The 19415-nt window shown below is 43.3% G+C and overlaps 1 protein-coding gene across 1 annotated transcript; it reads left to right on the forward strand.

The window, feature by feature from the left end:
* Positions 1-5482: 5482 nt before the first annotated feature.
* Positions 5483-19029, forward strand: LOC140543831 (alanine aminotransferase 2-like). Its single transcript, XM_072667095.1, has 12 exons — positions 5483-5602; positions 6289-6483; positions 9392-9481; positions 10374-10482; positions 10884-11017; positions 11921-12164; positions 13438-13517; positions 14849-14985; positions 15433-15607; positions 15867-16022; positions 16537-16649; positions 18499-19029. Exons 2-12 carry the CDS (start codon positions 6346-6348, stop codon positions 18587-18589), a joined length of 1467 nt encoding a protein of 488 aa, XP_072523196.1. The 5' UTR covers positions 5483-5602; positions 6289-6345; the 3' UTR covers positions 18590-19029.
* The last annotated feature ends 386 nt before the right edge of the window (positions 19030-19415 follow it).

A 19415-nucleotide genomic window follows, 5' to 3' on the forward strand; every position in this document is an offset into this window, starting at 1 on the left:
TCTACCTTAAATGATGCAGCAGTTCTGTTCTGCTGTTGAGAATGTACACACTAGCTTAGCTGCAGCACTCTTTAAGGTGGAATGAGGAGTCCAACTCCAGAATAAGGAGACCAACTCCAGACTCACACTCATTAGCTCAAATCAAGCTCACGATTGGCTTTGTTCGGTGAAAAAATAAGCACTGGGAACAGGAGGGTCGCACAGTGCAGTCGTGTAAAAATGCCATGTCTGTTAATGGCACCTAGAGGGCACCAGAGGGCACCCTGCTACAACATAGGATCGGAACTGGATCAGGCTTTAAAAGCCAGTGCCCGATTCATAAAAAATTAGGATCCCTAATCCCTGCTTCAGGCCTTTCGGTCACCTTCAGCCAGTCTGGACGTTCATCAACAAGGTGTTTCCATCCGCAGACCTGCTGCTCACTGGACGCTGGAGCCGTTACCCATCAAAAGCCCAGATGATCAGCTGCTCAAAATCACTAAGCCACTGATGGTTGATGTGAGCATTAACTGAAGCTGCCGGCCTATACCTGCAAAATCATGCATCACATGATTGCGCAACATGAATGAGTCTGTGTTCCTAGTAAAGTGCTCAGCGAGTGCATGTAGGCCGAGCTGTAGACATGGTGACTAACTGCTAATCGTTAGATCACGCGCTTTATTAAATATATGAGGAGGAGACTCCGGAATACGGAAACGCGCTGCCTGTGTCCCTGCCAGAGCTGAAGGAGCTGCGGCTGGCAGGGGGGCCTTTCGGACATGTGAGCTTCTGTAAGCGTGAGTTTGTGGAAACCCAACACTCCTCCAGAGCAGAGGCACAACATGTGCCGGCCGCTTGCACACAAGCCTGCTTTTCCACTGTTAAAAATAGCAGGACCTGCATGCTGCAAGACGTTTCCTCTGTTTTGATTACCACAGCCACGGTTGTAATGGCGAAGGGGTTTACCAAACCCGGAGCACTGCTTCTTCACGCAGCTTCAGGGCACTGTTGCCAACACCGGAGATAATCGTGCATGTCTTAGCTTGTGTGTAAATGAATCGGCACGTCTTGGGAAACATTTTTGGGGGAGGGGTAGGGACCACACAATGCACCACAATATGCATATATACAGCCATTACCACTATAGATGAAGGAGATCTCGTCTGCTTGGCTACCCTGTATTTGGTCCCTTTGCTGTTGATGAAGATGGTGACTTTGATGATGGTTGACTGGAAGCTGTAAATCTGTAAAATGTCAACTCGATGCTAAAACTCAGAGTGAGATGGTCCAGAAGGTTGGAAAGATGAAAGCTGTCAGCGGTGGGAAAAAAGTAGCAGCAAAAATGCTGGGTTATACTGACTGTATTCATTTCATCATCATCATCATAATAATCATCATTAGTTTAGGAATATTTCCTTATTAAATAAATGTATCTTTACCTGCTGAAAAAAAAACAGCATATCAAGATCAAGCTGGCCAAGCAAGGAGTCTGATGGTTTAGCTTTGATGGTTTACAGGGATGAGCAACATTGACTAAGTTGGACAACCAGTATGACCAAGCTTGACTGATGGACCAGTGTGGCTGAATGTATGCTGGTGAATGTACCACAACCCAAAGTCTGTTTTGGTCAACCAGTATCACCAGCAAAACCAAGAAGAATGCTGTGAAACATTTTTGGGGGAGGTGTAGGGACCACACAATGCACCACAATATGCCAATATACAGCCATTACCACTATAGATGAAGGAGATCTAGTCGGCTTGGCTACCCTGTACTTGCTGTTGATAAAAATGGTGACTTTACAGGAGCAGGCAAAAGTGGGGTCAACTTTGACTGGAAGTCAATGCAAAACAAGGGGGTCCATTCATCCGGCAATTATCTGCACAGTGTTCAGAAGCAGCTACCGGGTTCAAAACTAAAAACCTGACAAAAATGATGGAGATACATGGTTTTCATGGAACAACAGCGAATATGAACTCATTTTGGCAAGATCTCGGCCCTTTAAACACTCGGAGTCGTCACTTCTCTGACGTCTTAACTTGCTCTTTCCGATCTGTTCAGGCCCGGTTATTTTCCCCACATCGCTGACACTGTGGAGTCATGTAATTGACTGCTGAACAAGTCGGAACAGAAACAGGAATGCAGAATCTCCTCGTAAATCTTCCCTTTAGGCTCCATCTAGTCTTGGCAAAGCCCAGCCATCATCACGCAAAGAGGTGCAGAAGAGAGCCAGCCAAACTAGTTTCACGTAATCAAGCATGAGATGGCAGATTCGGTTAGAAGCAAGTGACCGACTTGTAGAACATAACTCACTTCCTCAAGTGATGGGCCTGTTAAGTCACTTTGGTTAGGTAATCTCGAAGAGGCTTGCTCACGTGGGTTCAGACACTGTAATTACAGTTGTATACAGTTAGCACGATGCTAACGTGTGGGGTGCATGCTTCCGTGTCTTGCTAGCCACATTGACCTTGTAGCTCCGGCTCAAAACTAAACATTAAACACCAGACATACAGTATGTGTGATGGTTGACTGGAAGCTGTAAATCTGTAAAATGTCAACTTAATGCTAAAACTGAGAGTGAGATGGTCCAGAAGGTTGGAAAGATGAATGCTGTCAGCGGTGGGGGGAAAAATAGCAGCAAAAATATTAATGCTAATCATCATTAGTTTATGAATATTTCTTTATTAAAAAAATAAACCCAGCATATCCAGATCAAGCTGGCCAAGCAGCAGGTAGTGTATTTTCTTGGAGTCTAGCTTTGATGGTCTACAGGGAAGATCAACCTAAGCAAGCTAGACAACCAGTATGACCAAGCTTGACTGATCGACCAGTGTGGTTGAACGTATGCTGGTGAAAGTCTCTTTTGGTCAACCAGTATCACCAGCAAGACCAAGCTGCTCGGCCTGCATGACCAGCATGGTCAAGCAGGACCACAAATCAAATGCAAGACACTCATTTGATCATGGTGTTGATCACTGATCATGGTCAAGAGCTGATTAAGCAGCTAGCTTACCAGCATAAAGTATGTGTTTACCCAGATGACCAGCTTTTCCAACCACCTTGACCAAATCAATCAATCAAAGACCAGCTCAGACCATCTGAAATCAGCCGAGTTAGCTTAGCAGCTCCAGTAAAAACAAAAAAACAGGCCTCAGACACCGAAACATCTTGGGTAACCGGCAACGTTTGGAGTGAACGTGAAGTTATTTATTTACTGCTAAAGCTATTGAGCTAAAGGGTTGGATGGCACGGTGGCGAAGCCAGTGAGTGCAATAAACAGGGGCACTGTCCAGGGGGTAGTGTTCCTGTTCCTGCCAGGTAGACACGAGGGCATTCGGACCATGAAGCAGCAACAAAGCAAATGAATGGATGAATGGATGATAAGCATGATGCTAACAGTGGAGTATGAGCTTCCATTCGTTTCGTATGTCCAGTTCAGACGCCAAAAACATCCGGGTCGACTCTGTCTTTTTGGTAGGGTGCTGACTGCAAATTAGTACATTTGATGTTTAACCAAAGTTTCACCAACCGCCTGAAATCCTCTTGACCGCGTCCTTTGTCCGACAAAAGCTCTCGTGCATAACATCAGACAGGTCATGCTAACCTGGCTGGATTGACAGTACATTGGACTCCAATTGTTGATAGATTACTGTTACTCATTCATACTGGTGATCTCAGTATTTGCTAAAGGTCGCCTCTGTCTCTTATTCTCTTATATATTCAGTTGGCTGGCTGAGTAGACAGGGGCAGAGCTTGGGGGCTCGCCTTTCCCCTTCAGAAGCAACACCTGTAGCCAAATTCATCCAGAGGTTGTGGTGGAGGGCATTGAGGGGTCGCTAAAAACAGTTAGAAAGGCAATGAATTGAGTGAACTGGCAACTCTTAAAACCTATATTGTGTCTGTCCACAATTAGCAATAGCAACATTAGCACTCCTAGCGCCTGTGCAAAGCTAAATAGGCAAAGTTCAGGTCAGCAAATATGTCTGCTGTAAATCATTACCAAACTAAAGGCTTTTTAATGTGTTAAAATTAAAAATATATTTAATATATTAAAAGTTGAGTAAATTGGGTACGGACATCACGTTGCATACCAGCAACATCCATGTGGGACCTCAGGTTCCATGTTGGCCCCACCTATGGGTGCCCAGCAGGGTCAGTGATTGGGCCAGAGGGGTTAAACATGGGCCTCATCTGGGATTAAGGTGATTAAGGTGGGCTGTATAGATGGAGCCCCATTTGGGAAGCCCAACTAGGGCCAGTAACAACACATGTACGAAGCGCCTCCAAGCCCATGCCCAACTGGAAAGTACCTGGCCCACGTCCCACCCATGCTGGCTGTGGTACAGCTGATTAGATAAGAGTAGGTAGTAAGTCACAGACACACCTTCATGCGGTGAGACCAGAGTTACCATTGCAAAATGCTGGAGTCGTATGATGGAGAAAAAAAACAAAAAGATAATCAAGGCTTGTCTTGCCTTATTTGCCATAAAAACATCCAAACGACCCCCAAGAATTTCAGGATAATATTCTATAGACGGAGAAGTCAAAGGTGGAACTTTGTGGAAGATATGGGTCCCGTTACATCTGGTGTGAAGTAAGCACTGCATTCCACCATTAAAACATCATATCAGCTGTCAAACATGGTGGTGGTAGTGGTGGTAGTCTGGGGATGCTTCCTTCTGCAGGAACTAAATGATTTTCTTTAAGAAAATCTTAAAGAAGAACATCCAACGGTCAGCTCGTGACCTAATGCTCAAGCACAGTTGGGTTAAGCACATTTCACACCAGTATTCGTACTAAAAAAACAATTTAGACCCTTCAGGGTCTTTAAACTCTGGACCTTAATTTCAGTGTCCAGTACTGGACTCTGTCCTTGCTTGAAGTTAAGGCCCATGTAAGTTCATGTAATTGACTGCTGACTGGCCACATAGGGTCACATCTACCAAAGATTACAAAGTCCAGGACTGGAAACTGGATCCAAGGTCCAGATTTGAGGACGACATCTGATCTAGACCGAGCAATGTAAAGCATGTTCACCATTAGTAAAATATTGGACATTTGGAATTCGGCCACCTCCTTTAACCCATCAGTGCAGTGATCAAACACACAGTGGACAGTGAGCACATGGGCAGCCATTGCTGCGGTGCCCAGGGAGCAAAAGCGGGTGAAGGGCCTTGCTCAAGGGCCCAACAGTGGCAGCTTGCCGAGCTTGCCGGGTATCGAACCCACAACCCTGTCGTCATCATAATCATCATCATCATCATCATCATCATCATCATCATCAGCCGAGCCACATTACAGGACACTTCCCAGCAGGACCACAGTCTAGTAGTTCAGAGGCTGTAGGGGAGAACTCCAGCAGCTCCAGCAGTGCACAAATAAACCAGCCAATCACCGTGCAGGTGGCGAGAGGCCACCGACCAATCCGAGAGCGCAGTAGGCGGGGCCTGTCTGAGTACGGGTGGGGAAGAAAAAAATTAACAGCACGCGCACGAAGCAGCGGCAGCCAGCGGCTTCCTCAGGGCGCTGCTCGCGGGGTGCAGACTCACCAAACTCAGAGTAATGTCGGCCTCAGCCTCCTAAACTCCTCCGTTCCAGCGTTTTACTGAAGGAAAGCCCGCGGTGAGTAACTTCCACAGCGCCCCGCTCACCTAACCGGGGTTCAACAGACTTTACAGGTCCGGGAGACGTCTTACTGACGTTCACTGAGGCGCGTCTCAGCTGCGCCATGCAAGACCCCACTGCGCCATGCAAGACCCCACTGCGCTCTCCAGGCTGAGCCTGCGCTTCCAAGTACTGAAGAAGTGAAACGCGGGCACGTGCAGTACCTCCGGGGCTGGAACACGGTGTAGATGTAGTGCAGGGACCTGGGGTTCATTTCTGAGTCTACACAAAAGTTTCGGCATGCTTTTGTTGGGGGTGTTCTGGCGACCACCTCCAGTTTCTCCTGACTGAAGGAGCTCTAGCTCACAATCTGAGGTCATAGGTGATCTTCTGAGACCTTCAGATCTTCAGATCTTCTGAGACCTACAGATCTTCAGATCTTCTGAGACCTGAGATCTTCAGATCTTCTGAGACCTGAGATCTTCAGGTCCTTCAGTTTCATAGTCTGTTATAGTCTTCCAACTAATCCATCGTCCATGTTTGAAAAACTGAATTTCCTCAGGTCGTTGTACTTCCAGGACGTATCATATAGCTAGCTACCGACTGATTGATGGCTCTGGTTATTCGTGATCCACGGGTTCTAAGTCCAGTGTTGTACCCGTAATACTGTGCTGTGACGTGTGCTGACCTTTTGCTCTCCGCAGGTTTTTAATCAGAGTTTCTCAAAGCTGCTGAAGTCCAAAAACACCACCACAAGCAGAATGACCGAGAACGGGTTCCTCCACCATGGGAAGGTCTTGACAGTGGACACCATGAACCCCAACGTGAAGCGTGTGGAATATGCTGTGCGTGGACCCATAGTGCAGAGGGCTGTGCAGATTGAGAAGGAGCTGAGAGAGGTAGGAGTGGTGTTCCTGTGTGGGCCGTTTGGGGGGAAAGTCCAGGAGAAGCTACGCAGTACCATCACCGTTGGTACAGTGCTTCCAGCTGGTTACAGTGGTTGGAAATCTAGATCTTAAGCCTTCTTAAGATCTTCTCACATGCAAAAGTGTATATATAAATTAATAAATATCCAGGTTCCACCTGGTCACAGTCAACAGTCCCAGACAGGAATCAGAATCCTTGAATCTGGGGAGTGCACAGTCAAGCCTTTCAGTTTTTGAACTGACGCTGGGCAGCAGATATGCCTGGAGGGAGGTGCTGCCATCTACCCACCATGGAGAGAGCAAGGCCAACTGGGCTCTGCGGTGTATTCTCAAAGCCTGAGGTTAGTTATTAGTTATGCGGTTACATGATTACGTATAAATGACCAGTCAGTGCAAAAGTTACATTCACAGCTAAATGCCTCCAAGTGTGGTCAAGCAATGGCCTTTTCTATGGCACAACCCAGAACTAGCTGTGATGTGTGGTCATGGCATCGAAAACAGGGTCGAACTAGTCAGTCTTTTGGCGGTAAGTTACGTCACCAGTCAAACCACTGAATATCTGATGAAGTTCCACAATGGTGTGTGTTGTTCAATGAACCGTCCTGTGGCCCGGGTTCAAGTACAATGCCGTTGGATGGAGCAGCCTCCGTGTAGCCCCCTGGAACAGTGGGCGCCTGTGTGTTCCCCCCCCCCCCAGGTTCTCTCCAGACCCCTGTATGGGCCCCCCATTTGCTTGCCTGGCCTTTTCCCAGTCTCTCTGCCAGCAAGGCTACTTGGCGCTAGGCGCAGTGCCACATGAGTGGGCACGAGGCTGCTAACAGGGCAGAGTGTGTGTGTGTGTGTGTGTGTGTGTGGGGGCAATGCATTCACAGTGTAGTAAGTATTGGGCCGTGCTAATATGCATGCTTGCCTAATGGCACAGTAGTTTGCACTGTATGGAAGCTCATCACTTGGCATCATGGGTCAAGTGTGGCAGAAGAGAACCTCTCAAAGAGCGAAAAAGCCTGAGGAACCAGTAAAAGGAGGCGATACTCGTAAAGACGACCCATCCTAAAACATAAGGAGGAGCCGCCGAGAGGAACCTCTAGGAGCATCATGGGAGAAATACTGAGAAGAACCCTGTACCTGCTAAACTACGGGCTCCGGTGGGGCGGTCCTGCCTCCGCCACTGATCGTTGAAACACTGCAGAACAGTTTGACGGCCAAGTTGACGGCCAAAACTCTGACGGTCTGAATAGATTAAAGATTAGGGAGGAATGGAACCTAATCACATATTCATCATCCTGACCCCAACCCTTCTGAGAATATTCTGTCTAATCCAGAAAACTGCAGCCGGTGGGAGAATGTGCCGTAGTCTCTCAGGACTGTGGTTACACATACTAATAATGACCTTATCTTCCAGGAAGGAAAAAACTATGACTCAACTAAAAACAAATTTTACAGAGAATTTCTACAGAAAGTGGAGCTTGTATGTATAAACAAAGAGACTCAGACAAAAAAAAAAAAACACACTAACCTTTTAATGGTTGTGTGGGTAAGGTGACTGTGGGTGTTTTTGTGCACTGTGGGAAGAAAGTTGCTCCGAGCTGGAGTTCAAACCAGAAACCCTAGCAGTGGAGGTCCAACACCCTACCACTGCGCCACCAGCAAGCACCCCTTAGGATAATGAGCCGAAAAACAGCGGGAAAACCAAAGAAAAGTAGACGCCAAAATGGCGTAGCTCAGACAAAGGACAGCGGGCATCAACATGCTGATTATTGATGAAGCTCTTTGAACAGCCAGAACTGCTGTTAGTTCAGCTCATCCTCTCCTGGGATCTGTCTTCTCCTCTAGTTCAGTTTCTCCTCAACTCCTTTCCTTTTCCACTTCTCCTTTCTCAGCTCTCTTTCCCCTCTGTGTACTGTACCGGTCACCCCTCTACAAAGGTGTGACAAAGCAGCGCTGTTCCCCACCAGGTGAGTCTGGTTGGCACTGATTACCCCTAGGTGTTCTGGGAATTGGAGTTCCCTTAGGTAACAGGGACTTGCCACTGTCACCCTCTGCTGGTAAGAGGTGGCATAGACTGCACAGCCCCTTACAATGTTTATTATATATATATATAGACCAATATAGACCAGATCTCATGTATTGTTTATTTGTGTATTTAGATATATTATAATGTTATGTTTACAGGTAAACAGGTACCTCCAAGGTAAATGGCTCTACACACTGTTTTCTCAACAACAAAAAAAGAATGGTATGGTTTTGTGTGGCGTATATATAATTATAGGTCATTACTGCTATAGGCTGCTGTACACAAGGATGCTGTCACGTTGGACGGAGGGACCATAATGATATATTATTGTTGTCATCATATCAGGTTTGATTTTCTTAGAAGACAAGACAACCATAGACACCGTGAAGGGCCTTGCTCAAGGGTATCAAGGGTACCAAGCCCGGGTATCGAACCCACAACCCTGTCATCAAGAGCCCGGAGCGCTAATCGCTGAGCCACCACTGCTCCAGAGTATACCGTCTGAGGATACCATTCCTTTTCACATTGCCAGAGCTAATTTACCAGTGCAGATTTACTAAATTTCAGAAACGGCAGAGAAAAAAGTTGTTTTTGTGAACTATTAAATTTTCTCATTTATTTTTATTTTTGCATTAAATTCAAGTATTTTTCCATAATTATTTATGTATTTTTACCAGCAGTTTTTAAACGTTGTTGTTTCGCTCGCTAACCTCAGCAAAACAAAATACAGGGTACATAATGTGATTTGCGAAAATGTCTATAAGTAATGTGTGTATATGTTGTATATGTTGTATATCACCAACCCTGGCAATTACATACTGTGTCTAATTTCATGCTTCTTTGTCCCTTATGTGTCCTCATCTGTAGGGAGTAAAGAAGCCCTTCACAGAGGTCATAAAGGCCAATATTGGAGATTGCCATGCCATGGGTCAGAAACCCATCACTTTCTTCAGACAGGTGTGTTTTAGAGACACTTATATACGGCATGTTTTCTCACTTTCATTTTTAATGTGGGAAAACTACAATAGTTAAAACATGCCTGTTCTTTCTGTGTTACTGTGAGTTCTAAGCTTTTATCTTGAGATATTTGTGGCTGTGTGGGACTGTCCGGACACTCGGCAACAGAGAATCTGACTTTTGAGGATACTCTGCAGCTGCATAGTCCAAACTTCCGTTATCAGAGATTTCAGATTTGTAAAAATAACCTACTAATTGAAGGCAGAGATAACTGAAAGCGTTCCCTGCATTAATTAGACCTTGAAAGTAAAGGAGTGTTTCCGTAGATGCGATCTATACATATTACGAATGTGATATATGTGTTTATTTTAAGCTTTTGCCATAAATCACCTCGGTGTTTCAAGCTTAAGTCAAATAAGCTAATGTAGTTAACTGGGATTGTAAGCTGTTTAGGGCTGGGCGATATGGTAAAAGTGTAGTATCACGATATTTTCACGATACACAATATTTAAAACTCAGCATTAGGCACTGATGATGCCCTGGATACCTTTAAAAAAAGCATATTGTGCATCACAATAAAAAAATAAAAAAATTGTCATATTGCCCTGCTCTAAAGCTGCATGGTGCTAACTGCATGTCCAAATCACACAGGCCGTGGAGGTAAGTAATCTCAGATAGACTTGCTTATGGGGTTTCTGACAGTGTTTGACTCCCTGTTCTCTATAAACGTGAGCAGACGTACATAGCTGATAATAACTGTAGTAGCATGAATGCTGAGTTTTGTCTGTAGTGTTTGTCCAAACATAATCAGGCCTAATCAGCTACATTTTGGAGAAAGAAGGGACCTGTGGAAGCTTTATATTTTCTTTGTGTATTTTGTTTGCACTTGTAGGTTCTGGCCCTGTGCTCTTATCCCGAACTCCTGGAAGATAACAAGTTTCCGGAGGACGCGAAGAGCCGAGCGAGACGAATCCTTCAGGCTTGTGGGGGCGGGAGCATCGGTATGGGACTAATGACAGAAAAAGCACAAAGACACAAAGCAGACATTGTGTTCTTGGGCAGCTACCATCCTGTCAGTCAACTAATTACATTGATTAAAGTCTTTGGCTAAAAGAGATTCTGTTGGACGAAACGTGCTGTTCACATTAGTCATGCACTGGATGCTGAATTGTCATCTGTATCAATATACGGTCATCTAATGAGCTCTGTCCTGGAATTGAGCTCACACTGAGCTTTATAGTTACACCACTATAACATATAGTCATATTTAGTCATATTAAAACTTACCAATCACCGCTAAGTAAACAGGCCCTGTGGTATGTATAAATATACTGTCAGTCTTATTCCAAAGTATAAACAAACTAGATTGTAATAGATTTTCATTTTACACCCCCCCCGACAGGTGCCTACAGTGCTAGTCAAGGCATTGAGCTTGTCCGGAATGACGTCGCTCGGTATATTGAAAGAAGAGACGGAGGGATCCCATGTAATCCAGACAATATCTACCTCAGTGCAGGAGCCAGTGATGCCATTATGGTAAAAAAAAAAAACGACGCATACTGTAGTAATCTCTACTACCATACACATATTGTGCTCCTGCATTTCTCTGATTATACCGTACCACTGAACGCTTAGAAGATAAGGATTTAAACTTTCGTTCTTCTGCAGTTTAGAATAATAATTAAACCATTGAATATATTTAACGACACATACAGACACAAAGTCCAACAAATATTGGCATACCCTGAATATGGCTACCCCATCTACCAGCGACACACTCACGTCACTCAAATGCATTAACTATTGCATTAGCTTTTACTTCAGTAACTTTTATTGATGTTTAGTGAGGAACACACAGTATTTAGGAGTATATGATCGTGGTTTAAACAAATTTTAAGCTAAAGTTAGAAATGAACTTGGAAATGAAAGGATACAGGCATCAACTTTCCCAGCATTTTACACATAAGACAGATCCGAAGTCTTATAAGATTATGAAAAACATACTTTCCATCGGGTTGGTCAGAATTATTAACTTTAACTGCAGATGTTGATCATACCTTTATTTTGCCAGAATATTTAGATCTCAAGCTAGTTGTAGTGGTGTTTGCATTTAGCAGTTTTTGGTAAGAAGTCCAAATCTAACAAGCTAATATTATGTATAATATAATGTTACCTTCTTGCAAATGTGTTGAACCAAATTTTGATCACTGTCTCACAGGAACATACAAAAAACAGACATATTGCAATGTATTATCAGTACGTTACAAACGTAGTTTGGAAATGGAACTTCTTTGTTTTTAAAAATGTAATAAATTGTAACATTTTCAGTATAATAACTTTGCTGTGGGACTGTGTCTAGATATCCACTCTCCATCTGTAAATGTATCTTGATTTGTTTATTATATTTATTTCCTATCCTAACATTTCTGTGTCTCTCAGACCATGCTGAAGTTGCTAGTCTCAGGTGAAGGCTCTTCTCGTACCGGAGTGATGATTTCCATCCCCCAGTATCCGCTCTACTCAGCCGGTCTGGCTGAACTTGCTGCAGTGCAGATTAACTACTATCTGGATGAGGCGAAGTGCTGGAGTTTAGACGTGGAAGAACTGCGGCGCGCCCTGCAGGCCGCCAGGAAACACTGCAGGCCGCGGGTTCTCTGCATCATCAACCCAGGAAACCCCACAGGTAAAGCACAAATTATTTACCTGGACTAAATGAATTATTTCAATAGAAAATATTTTAGATGGATCTTCTATTGAGATCTCTGACTGCATTGCACAGACAGACAAACAACAACAACACCAAGGAAAGGATGCTCAGTCATTAATGATCTATAGCACACGCTCCGTTTTACTTGTTGTTGTCTCGTGGCCATCAGCACTGTTGTCCAAGATTTTGGACTGTCTGACAAAGAGTGACCTTGATCAGACTACTTAGTGAGCACTTAACATTAATTGCTTGGACATTAGGGTTACATTAGGGATATAAGAAGCTGTAGGAATGAATAATAACCGCAAGGACCAGGATTGGGAAACACTATCCTTGGAACCCACTGCCTAGCACAGGTTTCCTCATTAGAGAATTACACTGCAGATATCTCAGTCTTTAACTTTCATAGCCATATAAAAATGTCATGTCTTATTTTATTATATTTCAATTCAATATTAATATTTGCTTAAAAAATAAAATGATATATTTTTTAATGTGTAGAATATGATTACCACTAATACATTTGCATATTGTTGCGGTCATGCAACAAGCTTGCATTTTCTAAGTGGCAATTTTACTTTAATTTTGGAGCATTTCCATTGGTCTATTCATCAGTCAATTTTTGACATTATTAATAAAAAATTAATTATTAAAATTATTAAAAGCTAAGATACAAGGTTTTTGCGTGAAAATTATTATATCACGATATTTGAAGACATTTTCACGATACGTGATATTAACTGCGATACACATGCTTGCAGACAAACTGCATCAGTAGCCACAGATTCTTAAAAACTACTATTCAGATACTCTCCCGTACTGAGTACAGTTTCTTTTGTTCAGCATCTGCTGCCCTTCATCTAATTAAACCAGTCTAATTACACTGTTTGTAATGGAATGTGCAGTTGATCAGTGTTATTCAAGCACTAATGATATCCTCAATATGCTTATAAAAGCATAATGTGCTTCACAATACTATAAAATATCATCATATTGCCCAGCCCTACTTACAATATCTAAAACGATACCAGGGACTTTCAATAACTAACTGTATTTTTATACTGTGTTGTTTACAAACATTTATATCATATCATACATAACTTGCAAATCTTATTAATAATAATAATAATAATAATAATACATTTTACAACACATCAGCCATACAGTTAAAACAGTGTCTGCAGGTTTTCATTGCTGTTACAGGCTGTATCATAATAAAAGGCTTTATCGTAACACTTTTACACTGCAGGTCAGGTGCAGAGCAGGCAGTGCATCGAGGATGTGATCAAGTTTGCTGCTGAAGAAAACCTGTTTCTCATGGCTGACGAGGCGAGTTCACAATGTTTGCTGTATTTGTCATGTACCCAAAATCTCCACTCTCTTCAGACCCTTAGTCTCATTAGCCTCCTTATCTGCCTTTAACAGCTTGACTTATCATCATTATGTCTTCCAAGACACTTAACCTGTGCTCTTGATACACTCCATACTAACTTAACTATAGCCTGTGTACCCCCATTGCTCCCCCATCTCACGCTTCTTATCAATCGGTCAGTCCTCCTTGGACAGGTCCCATCTGTTTATAAAAACACTACAGTCACGGCCAACCTTAGGAAACCAGGTCTTGAACTTTCAGACCTCAATAATTACCTCCCTTTTCTCTCGAAAAGGCTCTTAAAAGAACTGTGCTGCCAGCCAACTGCAAGAGTAACCAATGAGCTCCTCTTCGAACCTTGTCAATCTGGGTTCCGGCCATCCCGCAGTACTGAAACAGCTGAAGGTGATCTTTTGGTAGCTGCTGATGCCGGTTCCCTCAGCATGCTCCTGCTTTTGCACTTAAGTGCTGCATTTGACTCTCCTTCTGTCACGACTGCGTAAACCTGGCATTGTTGGCACTGCCCTCGAATGGTTTACATCCTACCTAACACAAAAAACAGCTCATCATACTCTGTGGCCATCCCTCCTCCACCTCCACCGGGATTACACGAGGGGTCCCACAAGGATCAGTCCTTGGACCTCTTCTCCTTATTCTATATTTTTTTTCTTCCTCGATTCCGCTTTCTCATAAAAACTGCATTCTTCCACCTGCACAATATAGCTAAGGTTCGACGATCCCTCCCTCTCAGTCTGCTGCTGAACACCTCAATCATGCATTCATCTCCAGTAGGCTAGACCACCATAACTGTAATACAGATGGCTGGCATTAGCTCTTCTTCTGTCCATAAGCTTCTAATGGTACAAAACTCTGCTACTCAGCTACCAACTCACACCCGTTCTCCAGGACCTTCACTTCCTGGCTTCCTGACCTCCTCCTTCCCTACAAACCTTCTTGCTCTCTGCTGGGCTTCTAAATTGCCATCATCCAAACTCTGTAGTTTTGGTGATCAGGCTTTCTCCAGACTCGCTCCTCGGCTGTGGAACTCCCTCCCAACCGTGGTCAAACAATCTCCCTCTGTTGCCATATTAAAATCTAATCTCAAGACTCACCTCCTCTCAACAACTCCAGTAGGAGGAGTGGATGCTCCTCCTACTGTTGTACCTGTACTGTTAGTGTGGTGAATGTTTCTAATGTACTAATGACTGTAATGCTTATAAGCTAGGTGTTCACAGATGTTCGTCAGGCAGCCGACATCCCCTCATCCTGCTCTCTGTCCTGTGTGCAGGTGTATCAGGATAACGTTTATGCAGAAGGCTGTCAGTTCCACTCCTTCAAGAAGGTTCTGTTTGAAATGGGGCCGGAGTATTCAGACAAAGTGGAGTTGGCTTCTTTCCACTCAACGTCCAAGTGCTACATGGGAGAGTAAGTGCTGGTCAAGTCAGATATAGTCAAATATAGTAGGGTTGAGATTTCTCAGCCAAGAACTACATTATTCATATCTCTCACTGACCTTTTCCAGCCCAATGATATTACTCATCTGATGTAGCAGCGTAGAGAACTTCCACAAATACAAAAATAACAAAAACATATACTGTATATTGCAGATGATGTCTTTTAACATAGCACAGATTAGATAAAAAAAAACTATTTTAAATGTAAAATATTGCAATATTAAAAGATTTTTTCATTATTTCTGAGAAATTATTTTAATTCCTAACACTTCTAAAAATTAGGTTATCAATTAAATTAATCGACTACTCAAAAAAAAAAAAAAAACATTAAGTGCAGCCCTACCCACACCTTAACCACTTGAATCTTACTGAGCTCTGCGAGGAACTTGGCTGAAATCGTCTCTCTTTCTGTCCTAAGATGTGGTTTCAGAGGCGGTTACATGGAGGTGGTGAACCTGGACCCTGAAGTCAAAGTTCAGCTCACCAAGCTGGTGTCCGTTCGTCTGTGTCCTCCAGTGACTGGCCAGGCTCTTCTGGATCTGGTGGTCAATCCCCCACAAGCGGATGAACCCTCCTATGGCACCTTCATCAAGGTAGCACTTCACTCTTCATTTCTGTGTAGTTATTAATTCGGGACTGAGCCGATTGAAGCCGTTCAGGTACACCAGCAGCTCACCTGATTTACTTTAATGAAGGATTAACTGGTTAAAGTAGGTGTTAGATGCTGACTGTGTCTACAGGGCTTCCTCCAGACGGCCCCCATATACCAAAGCAGTAGCATGCGTTAAAGAACATGCAGCCGATATGATAATACACACGAACAGCTTTTTCATTTTGGATTTTTTTTTTTAGGAGCGCTCACACACTCTAGCGATGCTGGCGGAAAAGGCCAAGATGACCCAAGACATCCTGAACCAGGTACCAGGAATAAGTTGTAATCCAGTTCAAGGAGCCATGTACACCTTCCCCTGCATCCAGCTCCCTCCTAAAGCTATCGCAGAAGCCAAGGTATGTCCATGCAGCCTGTCCACAAGCATGTCTTGCTATAAATCGCTGCTGTCCAACGAAAAGCATGTATCTCTAATCGTTTGAACCCTGTAGCTGCTCTTTACACGGTTCTCCATTTCAGAGAAATATGGTTTTTCATTGGACAGCGACAGTTTTAAATGGGGGGTTTTGGGCGCATTAGAAAATGTAACATAGAAAAGGGGTCCATTAAAACATCCACTTTCTAGTTCTGACCATGCCGTCAGCATACAGTGATTCGGGAGAGGACTCTATTTGAGAGAATATTTGAGGGCTTCTGCTGGTGGTAGAAAGCCAGCTTCCCCCTCTGATAAGTGGAGCTTATGGAGGGTTGGGAAGACTTGTCAAGGGCACGTGAACAAGGTAGAGATGGCATTTTTAGGATGTTAGATCGGGAGGAGGGGCTTCAGGAATGTTCCTCTCCCTCCAGTGTGTTTTCTCACGTCATGTGGCCTCATGCACGAGTCTGTCTGTTGCTGTGCGTGTGTTGGTGTAGGAGAAAGGCCAGGCTCCTGATATGTTCTACTGTATGAAACTGCTGGAAGAAAAGGGAATCTGTCTGGTTCCGGGCAGCGGATTCGGTCAAAGGGACGGCACCTACCACTTCAGGTCAGTACTGTGGAATCTAGAAGATGGTCATTAAGAAGCTTACAGTAAGTAGGTGCTGATCTGGGATCTGTGATGATCACATGTTGCCAAAACTAGAATTGCACCGATAATAATACAGTATCGGGATCAGCACCGATACCGGCACTTGCACACTGTATCGGTATCGGCAATAGAGAGCACTAATACCATGAAGCTTACTGACGTTTAAACAACCAGTAAAACCAGTGGTTAACAGTTATTACCATTAAACAGACTTTTAATGGAACTTTTAACACCATTTTTGTCTCCATGTTGTTTCTTTGGTTCTGAAACCAAAGGTTGAGTTTCAGCAGCTTGTTCAGTACCTTGTCCTGAAGGTCCTGAATGTGAAATTGCTGCAGAAGCACTTCTTGTTTCTAAACTGGTGTTTTTTCACTGCTCTGAAACATGAATTTTAAACACAGATTAAAAAGCTGTTTGATGAAGCTTGGCAAGATTATGAGATTCCCTACCTGCACGTGTTTCTGCATTGTGGCAATTTAGTTGTTTTCATAGCTCTGAAACTTTTCAAACGTGCAGTTCTTCAACCAGTAAATGCTGTTCGTTCAAGCTTATAAACTTTTATTTGTGTTTAGATATAAAAAAGTATAACCTATAAAAAGTGGAGCATTATAAATATCAGGATTTGTAGCCATTTATCGAGGATTTAAGTCGTAAGTTCGGTACTCTGTATCGGCAGATACTTGAAAATCTGATATCGGCATCCGAAAGGAAAACGTGGTATTGGTAAATCCCTAGCTACAACACACAAGACATCTACATTTTATACACAAGTTTATTACATGAGGTGGATACTATTTTACATCATTTAAATAACAAATTAAAATGAACAGCTGATTTTTTAAATATTCTACATTATTAATTATTATTACCAAGAATTATTTCAAGAAGCTCGCCAACCAAGCAAATCCTCAGTAGCAGCACTACCAATACCCAACTAGACAGACTAGAAGGAAACATTTAATTACTGCTGCACTGAAACACTGTGGATTAGGTTCTCCTCATCAGTTTTGGCTGAAGTGCTTTGTTGACTGTTGGAGTGCTTCAATTTGCTGTTGCTCTTTGTGCCACTTGCTGTTATCACTCTGTATTATTGGCTGTATTATCTTATTAGCAGGCTCGCTAGCTGCTAACTGCTATCTTTCATCTTTGGCTGTTGCATTTTTAGCCTTCTGGTTGTTCTGGTTACAGGCGAACAGATGTTTACAGACGGTCCAGTGCCTAGTTTAGTCATGAGGCTGCAAGGATTTTTCTAATGTATCGCTCAGGCTATTACCTCTATTTTTAGTCATACTAACTCTATACACACACACAAACACACACAATCTGATAACGGCATGACACGACACGTTTGGCCTCTGCCTTTAACTGTACAATAATACACACTAGTGAACAAATAGTGCCCAGTGGTGCCAGGAGCAGGTGAGAGTGAAGTCTTTGCTCATTTTCCGAGTCCGGGTATTGAACCCACAACCCTGTCGCCAATAGCCCAGTGCTCTAACCGCTGAGCCGCCACTGTCCTTAAATGTAAAATTTCTTTACATATATAATGTAGAATATATAACATATAAAGCATGTTAAAATCCTGTGTCTCCTGTGTCTCGTCTGCAAGATTGGATTCATTGGATTTCCTAGAATCCAATAACAGTGTAGTATGCTTTGTCCACATGAACACTTGAATAGTCAGATGACTGCAATACTGGCGTGCATGTAAACACAGCTCAGGCCAGCAGGTGGTCCCCCCCACCCCCCACCCCCCATCCCCCACCCCCCCAAACATATTGTTATTCTGTGCTTTCTTTTCGTTTAGGATGACGATTCTGCCACCCACAGAGAAGCTGAAGATAGTTTTGGCGAAAATAAAGGAGTTCCATCAGAGTTTTACTGAGCAGTACTCCTAGCCCCTCTCCCGTCCCCCAACCCCCCCTGAAAAGCACCCCGAGCTGCAGAAATGATGGGATGAAGGAAGACTATTGCCGAGCCTTCAAATGGCCTCCGCCGCTCCTGACATGGACACAATGGAATATCTTCTTTAATATACACGTCAAGAAATGACAAACACTAATTCTAGCCTGGAGTGCTACTGTCCGTCACTGTTCTGAGATCCGTTTTAAGGTGATTTTTAGACTGATTTTTAGAGTGATTTTAATGTGCCTTAGAAAAATAGTAAATTAAGATGTTTAAATCTATAATCTACTGTGTGTCATAAATCCTACACGGTCAGCACACCATCAGAGGAGCGTTAGACTGCAGAACACTGCCTCAATGTCTGAAGAAGTGTATACACGCATTTTAATTGCCACTTGACTGTAGAATTAAATTATTAATTTATATACACACACACACCTCGTAGTGTTTTTTTATTATTATAATTATTCTGCATAATCAAATCATTCAGATGGAAGCACACGTTGTGGCCACATAGATCTGATTTATCAAGAAGCAAGACAGTCCTAAATACAGTGTGAAACTGAAGCACATCAGAGTTCCTCACTGTGTTCAAACAGCTGTTCTTCATAAAACATAAAAATATCATACAAAATAAATGAATAAATTAATTGATGCACTTTTATAAATGCTTGTTGTGGCAAGGACGGATGAATCACCCACACACTGCTGATCAAGCTTTTTCCAAATCTGGATGTTCCGTCACGTTGTAATTAAAAAGTAAACCCAGGCATTAGTTCACATCGGGATGTCAGCATTTTCAAAAGGCCCGCCTGCACA

Source organism: Salminus brasiliensis, chromosome 22 (assembly GCF_030463535.1).
Source record: "Salminus brasiliensis chromosome 22, fSalBra1.hap2, whole genome shotgun sequence".
NCBI classification, from domain to species: Eukaryota; Metazoa; Chordata; class Actinopteri; order Characiformes; family Bryconidae; genus Salminus; species Salminus brasiliensis.

Excerpts from the sequence above, each read along its gene's own strand:
- LOC140543831 (XM_072667095.1), top strand. The coding sequence starts at position 6,346 with ATGACCGAGAACGGGTTCCTCCACCATGGGAAGGTCTTGACAGTGGAC. Across the intron at positions 12,165-13,437 it reads CAACCCAGGAAACCCCACAG|GTCAGGTGCAGAGCAGGCAG; the intron begins GTAAAGCACAAA and ends TTTACACTGCAG. Across the intron at positions 16,650-18,498 it reads GACGGCACCTACCACTTCAG|GATGACGATTCTGCCACCCA; the intron begins GTCAGTACTGTG and ends CTTTTCGTTTAG.